The sequence below is a fragment of the Lipotes vexillifer genome, unplaced genomic scaffold (assembly GCF_000442215.2).
Source record: "Lipotes vexillifer unplaced genomic scaffold, Lipotes_vexillifer_v1.1 scaffold1149, whole genome shotgun sequence".
Classification (NCBI taxonomy): Eukaryota; Metazoa; Chordata; class Mammalia; order Artiodactyla; family Lipotidae; genus Lipotes; species Lipotes vexillifer.
The window spans coordinates 577135-586116 of NW_006796238.1; the positions used below are offsets into that span (position 1 = coordinate 577135).

The 8982-nt window shown below is 43.5% G+C and overlaps 1 protein-coding gene across 1 annotated transcript in view; it reads right to left on the reverse strand.

The window, feature by feature from the left end:
• CRIM1 (cysteine rich transmembrane BMP regulator 1) overlaps nt 1–8982 on the reverse strand; it is a 206737-nt gene that overhangs the window by 27783 nt on the left and 169972 nt on the right. The window contains exons 13-14 of the mRNA XM_007468391.1: nt 8304–8519; nt 3694–3915 (exon numbers count right to left, since the gene is read on the reverse strand). Coding sequence (XP_007468453.1) covers nt 3694–3915; nt 8304–8519 — 438 coding nt within the window. The remainder of the gene's footprint in view (nt 1–3693; nt 3916–8303; nt 8520–8982) is intronic.

Genomic DNA, 8982 nt, shown 5'->3' on the forward strand with positions numbered 1-8982 from the left:
CATATCAAATCTGCTGTCCCACATTAGAATTCCCACCAGGCCTTTTAATCCCCCCCCCCCCCCGCCCCCGCCCCGATCTACATTCAAGTCATCTCTTGATTCTTGTTCCCCTTGCTTTAAGCCATCATTACAGTCAAAAAGCCTATGAAAATAAAATCTAAGTTTGTGTGTATTTGTGTAGGAAGCTGGAATATTAAAAAATTAGGGAATCAGAAGATGTTCCATTAAAATGATTGGGTAATTACTACTTAGTTTCCTTCTAGGACAAGGATGAATTCCCTAATGATGGGTATTATAAGTAATTAGACAAAGCTGTTCACTTTTCAAAATTAATCATCAATCCTATTAATTATGTCTGTATTACACATTCTATTAAAGTAGCGCACATAATATGAGGCTTTCACACACCAGAAGAGAAGCATTATCATTGCACTTTAGTGACTTGATAATTTATCTGAAAGGAACACAAACATTCGTAATTACACTACTTTTAGTAGGATCACCCTTTTCAATTCTCTTGTGGTAAGAAAACAGGTTACTTCACAAGGTGAAAGCAAGCACACTTTTCTTCAGGGGTTTTAGCACTAAAGAAGCAGCCAGATTAAAGGCAGGTTTGAGGTTTTTAGAGATCCACATGTGACTGATTAGGGAGAACACTCCCCCAGGGAGGAGACCTGCAGCCACGGTGAGGTCGGCACTGTAGGCTTGGAGGAGGCACATGTGACCCCGGGAACAGGTTATCTGGGTTAATAAGGAGCTGGGTTCAAACTGAGAAAAGCTAAAACAGGAGACAATGAAAGCACTGGTCCTCGATGCCTGCTGAGAAGCAACTGGGGGCTTTATGACATGCAGAATGACGGCCTTCCTACCTTCTTCCTTTGCTAGGTGATCTGGATGGGGATGCAGGCTTTGCCACCGGGGCATCGCCAGTAACTGCCTGCAGGTGTACTAGGGCTGCCCGGGCTTGGTGCCCTTACAGAGGGACCACACTGATGGGAAGCTGACAAGAGAATAAGCCTGGAGAGGCCATGGGAGCAAACTGGAGGGTCATAAACTCCCCATATCACAGTCATGAACTGAACTTGACTTCATATGCTTGGACATAACCTGGTCCTTGCTACTTGCAGAAAAGTATGATGCATATAGAGGCTCCTAATGACTACTTCAGTAAGAAAACGTGTATGAAGCACTAGGATGAATGCAAGGACAACAGCACACAGCATCACGCATCAAATGCTAAGACTCCCGGATACGTTTCCCAGAAGATACGTCATAGGTTTATACAGTACAGTTATACTTGTGTCAAGGGGAGGGGGTAGTAGTTGTGGAGGGAGATGTAACAGAAATCAAATTTCCACTCTATCATTATGAGCTCATATGAACCACAATTTAGTGAAAGTACTTACAATCTAACTTGAAATCAAAATCACAAATTGGGGCCAAATTGGTATTTTCTTCCCCACACTAAAGATGAATGCATGGTCTAAATCAGGGGTTCCCAGCCCCCGGGCTGCAACCACTACCAGCCTGAGGCCTGTTAGGAACCAGGCCGCACAGCAGGAGGTGAGCGGCCGGTGAGTGAGTGAAACTTCATCTGCCGCTCCCGTCGCTCACGCTACCAGCCTGAAACAACTCTACCACCCTCCACGGAAAAACTGTCTTCCACGAAACTGTTCCTGGTGGCCAAAAGGTTGGGGACTGCTGGACTAAATAATGCAGGAATTGGAATAGGAAAATATGCAGGCAAAAGAAAAAAAAAAATACAACACAGAATACTATGCTATGCAGGCTTCTTTCCATAAGTTTGGTTTTGTTAAATTGGTTTTGTGAGAAAGAGAAGTGATTTACTGTTATCACATGGAAACAAATTTACTAGCTGAGTAATTTACTAATCACATATTTACCAATTAAGTAGCAAAACACAACAGGAACTTTTTTTAATCTAAAAGAAATTAAATTTGAGTGTTTTCAACACACAAGAAATTCACTGCTGGGTTTTTCCTCTGAAGGTAATAGAATTCTCAGGCCTCCTGGGCCCTAGTTTCCAACTGTGATCCAAGTGCCCCTGGTTGATTTATAAACTGTTTCCTTTAGGACTGAAGTTTTGGTATTTAAATACAGTGGTCCTGGCTGGACATTTCCCCCTCCATCCACCAACACCCTGTCTGAAATAGTGGCCCGGTTACACCTTTCATTCAGGTCTCACCAAGGGCTATGCCACTTTCCAGATGACTGTTGGTCAGCTCTCTGAGAAGACACGTAGCAATAAGTTGGGTGGACGCCTTGATACATTTTTGGCTCCATTTAGGAGCTACAAAGATTACGGGTATTACAGCAGACCCAACGCTCCAGTCACTAAGAGGTGCAGATTTACTAGGGACACTCCTGGCCTACAGCCATGGTCCCAGCATAATTATTAACAGTCCCCACTTCACTCACAAAAGCATGGTTTAAAGAATAAATTGGATAGACAGCCACCCTATTAAAAGAAGAGAATCCATCTTTCACACATAATTTTTAATATTCCCTGACCATTACATTGAGAAACTCAAGCTCTGTAAAATTCTTGAGACCAGAAATTATGCTTTAAAAATCTTCCCATCTCTTGTATATCAGTGTGTAGAATAAGTCTTCAGAGGAAGTGGCCCCACAGAGTGGCCAGAGGAGCTGTCCTGATAAGCTTGAATGGTGGCCAATGTGCACCTGAGCGCCATTTATCGACCCATCTATGGGGACTCTTACAAAGCCCTGTGGCCAGAGGATTTCTCCTCCTCCTCAGGCATCACCCCAAATATATGCACTGACTTGCATCTACGAAGCACGCAAAAATCTTCAAAAATAAACTGCATGATGCCTGTCATTAATACAGCTTGCCTAATTTTTCACCTGCTAACTCTGATTACAGGTTCACAACTGGACTGAGATATGTCATTGCCTTTCACTTGACTTTATGAGCTTTACTTGAAACAAAAGCAATCAAAGAGAGTGAGAGCCTTGGGAGCAGGGACTGTGCCTGTATTAGAGCTGCCAGCTGTCTGAGCCTCGCCTTCTGGACTCCAGAACGGCATCTGGCTTGTGTCCATAGGACCAGTTTTGGTATAGACGTCAGGGGCTGATATACATATGTCCTCTGCTCACAAGATGTATCCCCGTGGGTCACATGAAGGAGAGGGCTCTGTCAGTTACTCAGGCCTAACTCTGTGTCCCTAAGCCCTCCACATGGACAACCACATGGTTTAAATAGAATCAATTAAGTGTTAGCAGACAGAGGAGTAACTGGGGGATTAAAATTAGTATCTGGTATTTAGCTGATCTCAAGGCAGTGGCAAGCTTAGGCACTAAGTGTACCCTGATATGGGACATGGTGTTTCTCTGTGGACAAAAGGACCACGGTCAGTAACAGGGTAAAGGAAGAGTTCCAATATTGAAAATTCTGAAATGGCAAAAGAGCCCAGGAGAGAGAGCGCTATAGCATCACGACATCCTCAGAGAGCATTTCTTATTCTTAATATGCTTTATCTTGGGAACACATCCTCCATGTCTTTCCTCCGCCTGATGTGACTACATTGATTCTATGTGGCACGTCAACCAGAAAAACAGATTTCAAAATTATTAACTGGTCTAGGCAAACGGCTGTTAGTGTAGATTTAGTGGCCACTGGGAGAAAGGAAGGATTTTTTTTCTTGGTCTTACCTATGCAGTAGGGACAACACTGGCCTTTTCTCAACACAGGTCTTTCACAGGATACTGAAGGGCAGGACTCAGAGTAACAGCTAATCACGCTATCTATGCACACACAGCTGGTACACACATCCGGCTTCCAGGACTCCGCTGCCAGGAATATATCCCCTTCATCATTTTTGCAGTAACTAGGCACGCTGTCATTATGGGATGAGGAAGGCTGGAGAGGTTCATCTGGAAAAATGAACAGAAGGTCAGCAGAAAAAAAGATGCTGCAGGCCACCCACTGGGCAACACAGTGAGTTTCACTCTGTCCCATACAAAGCACGCTCGGTCACCAGGGCTTTGTGTGCCTCCTTAAAATGGACTCAGGGGCTTCCCTGGTGGCGCAGTGGTTGAGAGTCCGCCTGCCGATGCAGGGGACACGGGTTCGTGCCCCGGTCCAGGAAGATCCCACATGCCGTGGAGTGGCTGGACCCGTGAGCCATGGCCGCTGAGCCTGTGCATCCGGAGCCTGTGCTCCGCAATGGGAGAGGCCGTGACAATGAGAGGCCCGCGTACCACAAAAAAAAACAACAAAAAACTGTAGCTGGGTTTTCTCTTACTTGCAGCCGCATGCAGTCCTAACCAATTAACACCCAAACAGATTTTCAAACTGTATGTAACACTTCAATGTTCAGGCATTCACATTAATGACTGAAAGATGATGGGAAATGTAAATCACTCCTGAGGACGCACCTACAGAGAAATCATCTGCAAGACTTGTGTGTTTTTGCTACATAAATACAGACCAGAGGGTCTCCAGATCTAGTAACAACCTGAAACAGAAAAGAACGTCACCAGAAAACCCAGGTATCTCTTTGGTTCTTGCCATTCACTGAACTGATTTGAGAGCTGTAAGCTCAAGCAGAAAGCTGACTGGGATGTAACAAAGGAAAGCGTAATACTAGTTAGTGAGGTTTCCTAGTTTAGAAATGTCGCAATTGCACTGACAAGAAAGCACTCCCAACCACCTATGCACTTGAGAGTCTAGAAAAAGCCATGATGGTCCCACCCAGCAAACCTCTAAGAGAATCCCATTTTCTCAAAGGATACAGGGTCAGAAGAATTATCATCCATTCTCATAGTCAACATCATGAAGTCTGCTCTTTCATATACATGTAGCTATCACAGTGATGCAGAAGCTCTAAGTGTCCCATTTTCCTCCCATCCACCTCCTGAATACACCCTACAGCCAGCAAGTTTGATTTGACAAGAAGAGTCTCTTTGAGAAGCGGGGCAATTGCTTTATTTTGGGCTCTGAACCCAAAGCGTGTAACTGTATCTCCTACTGCCAGTCCTGAAGGCAGCAACAGTGAAAGAACAGCCATTGGTTCCATTGTTCCAAATGTGCTTCAGGTCCAATTTTAGGTAAGTTTCCATAGATCACATGCATATGAGTTAAAGTTGGTAAAATGGGATTACTTTCTCAGGCATCTTTTCTGGATCATCCATGTCTAGGGATAATTTCTTTTTAAGAGACTGACTGATGTTAACTTTTGATTTGGCTGGAAATCAGGCCAACTCACACTAGTCTACACGAGGCTCTGCAAATTGCCACGAGGTTTCTGTGTGTTATGACAGCTTAGCTCTTGCAAGCAACACCTAACTTGGTGTCTGAAAACTTAGAAGAGGAAGCATGAAATAGTAGCTGAAATGAACATCCTAGAGTCTGGAGGGGACCCCAGGAGACATGGGAATGTGCCGGCAGAGCTGGAGTGAGAGCTGCAGCTGAGATGCAGCGTCTGCAGGTCTTCAGCCCCCAGGGCAAGAGACTTCTGAGCCCTGGCTGAAGATATCATTTGGGAATCTTGCCCAGGCTATCTTCCTTCTTTGGGCCTTTCTTTCCATTTTTAGGAAAAAATGAGACCCCTTCTTTACACTCTGATTCTAAATATCAACTCACTTATTTTGTTTTTACCAGTTCTTTCACTGGTGTTCATTCATTCTTTTTATTTCTATACCAGAGAAATAAAAGAAGAAAAGAGGGATCTCTATTCTGTGCTACGCTTCTTTCCAACTTTAAAAAATCAAAAATGACGGAGAATTTTAAAAGTGTGAAAAGAGAAAGAAGTGCTTTTCTATTCTCTGCCTTTCTCACCTTGGTGAGGTATCATCACCTACAGGGATGCTCAGTCTTTCTTCATGAGCCCACTTCGGTTTCTAGACCTTGCTCTAAACCAGGCCAGAGGAGAGGGGGAGTTAAGAACAGAGGGAACGACAAGGCAACCCAGGAGATACAATCACCATGAGGGATGCAACTCTTCTAGTTGTACATATATATCATTTTGGGACAACTTTAGGATGCAAGTATCCTAAGGTTAGAGATCGTATTTTTCTAGATGTGAAATACTCCATTTATCAATGCTTCTGTCGAAATTTACTGCAGTGTGAAGAAATCAATGTTTTGAATTTTAAGACTTTTTATCTTTTTATCGCTGCAACACAACTATGAATGGAAAGTTCAGAAAGATCAATGATGGGGTAGGTGACTGATTTTAAAATACAAGAGCATTCTAGATACAAACTTATTCACAGCTTTAAGTGTAACCTTCAGAATACTCATCTAGGAAACAGAAAGTCCTGACATTTAAGATGAAGGCTATCGCTGAAGTATCTCTCAAGTTATATGTAAAGTAAGGAGGAGTCACCTAGGCATACGTTTACAAAGGAGAAGCCAAAGCCAGGCACACATGGGGTGCTTGTTCCTGTTTCTAGAGGGGAGGTCTCTGCTCTGCTAGAATCGGCAGGGCCTCTGCTCATGCGCACTGGCCTCGAGACCTGGCTCTAAGAAATCAGTCCTTGGCACACACAGGAGTCCCATTTCCAGGGAGCTCTTGTCCTTTGCCTGGGCTGAACCTCTGAGTCCAGTCAGGTGTCCCACCAATAAATTTGGGCCAACCCCTATATTTGTCCTCAGACCCTCAGACAAGTGGGAACAGAGGTACTTCCCACTTTAGTTAAAGCTTCCTGGGTTACATGTGCTCTTAATGCTTTCCTTTCCAGGCACTCCTCTCACTCTGTCATGATTTACTTAAAGGTGGAGTACTGGCTTGTTCAGCTCTTCTTTTGCATTACTGCTCCACAGGATAGGAGTTGTGGCTGTTCTCATCAACCCCGGGATCCCCATGGCTCAATTCAGGCATTCCATAAGCACTTGTAAAATGAATATATTAAATGGATATAAATTCATGATCACCAGTGAAGAGACCACTCAGAGTAGTTTCCACCAGGAGGATGGGAATAATCATGTTCATATATTAACAGAGAAATATTAGGGTTTGTGTCTAAGTAAAAGAGTGATGACAAAAATATAGGAGGGACTAGGGTATATCCTAACAATACATCTGAACTATTTCTTATACTATAAAAGACGTTGCACTAATTAAGCTTTTCAGATTAACATGGTTGAAAATTATGCCAAAGATTCTGTACTAAGATGATAATACCTCAGCAGCAGGGCATGATGACAACAGCAAATAATGTTGCTATTCCTACAATTTCCTCTGATGCAATTAAAAAATATCATCAATGTGAACCCAGGAAGAATTCTGGACATCAACTATGCTGGTTATATAATGACAGAACAATAGATTCTAGCTGGCTGACTAGATAATCCAATGTAAAAAAAGTAATAAAATACAAGGGCTCATGTTTTCCTGAGCAGAAATGCTCTAAGAACATACATTTAGAAGGTAAATGATTACTGATTTAAGTTGAAAAGATAAAAGACTGAGCAACAACAAAACTAGTGTGCCGTCAACTTGGTAATTATACATATACAAATTAAGTCATATATTCTAGTGTTAATTAGAATTGCTACTTGCATTGCATAATCAGCAACTTATGTTTAAAAGTCTGACAAAATTTCATTATATTTGTTTCATGACCATAAATTCACCTGCTAAGGCCAGATTATCTGAAAACTAAAAAAAAAAAAGAAAACAATAGTACTCTTTGTACATATGCAGTGCTGGTCACTTAGTACTTCTGGATCTTAACTTAATCATCACAGATTTGAGAAGGTGGGCATTATGCATCTTTTAGTGATTCCTCTGTTTAACATTCTCAAAGTATCTTCACCACCCTTACATATTTCAAAGATTTTATTTACATTATTTATCAATAATTGCTCTTATAATAAGATAATAAAATAATTAATAAATAATTAATAAATAATTGCAATTATTTATCAATAATCACATCAATAATTGCTCTTCATATTTATCAAAAGATGACTTTTCACATTAGCAAAATCATCTGGAATAATCTGGTACAGCAGGACTGTCTCTTGAGTCTGAGATGTAGGGTTAAGAAAAAAAGGGTAGAAAGAAACAATTTTTTTTTTTGCTGTTGTTCAAAGTCACCTCAGGTGCAAGGCATATTGACTGCATAAATATGTGGTTGATAGAAAGGAATGAATTTAGAAAGCTGCCTGCCAGATGTTCCTGCCTGGGTTACTGGTGACTGGGTCTGGCCCACTCCCACGTGGGGCTCAACCCAGCCCACCGGTCCTGCAGAATGACAACGCCCAGGCTGCAGCCCCTCCCCATCGGCCCAGTGCATCCCGAGGTGCCGGTTACCTGGACACTGTGGGCAACAGGAGTCCTGGGTGCGTGTGGGGTTCTGGCAGAGCAGTGGTGGGCACACCTCTGTCTCACACAGCACCCGCCCGCTGTGGCAGGTGCACTGAGTACAGGTGTCAATGTGCCATGTTTCTCCTTCCACAAAGTACTCTCCCCCAGGGGCATGGCAAATGGAGGGGGTGCTGAGCTCCGGCTTCTGCACCACAAAGTCATCTGGGGAACGACACAAAATCCAAACACAAGAAATTATTCATCTGCAGTCTTACCAGCTCGGGAAGAACCTGGTGCTGTGGGCTTTAAGGGACAAAGAAGATGAATTGGCTGTTTCCCTCAAGAACACAGGGAAGAAAACATTCCATGCACAGAAATATAAGGCAACAGCAGAAGAGCTAGTTTCAGGAAGTGAGGTTCAAGTGGCTCCAGTTTGTCAACAGTAACGAGAGGCTCCAACGAGATAATTAAATTACAGGGGGCTTCCCTGGTGGCGCAGTGGTTGAGAGTCCGCCTGCCGATGCAGGGGACACGGGTTCGTGCCCCGGTCCGGGAAGATCCCACATGCCGCGGAGCAGCTGGGCCCGTGAGCCACAGCCGCTGAGCCTGCACGTCTGGAGTCTGTGCTCCGCAACGGGAGAGGCCATAACAGTGAGAGGCCCGCGTACCGCAAAAAAAAAAAAAA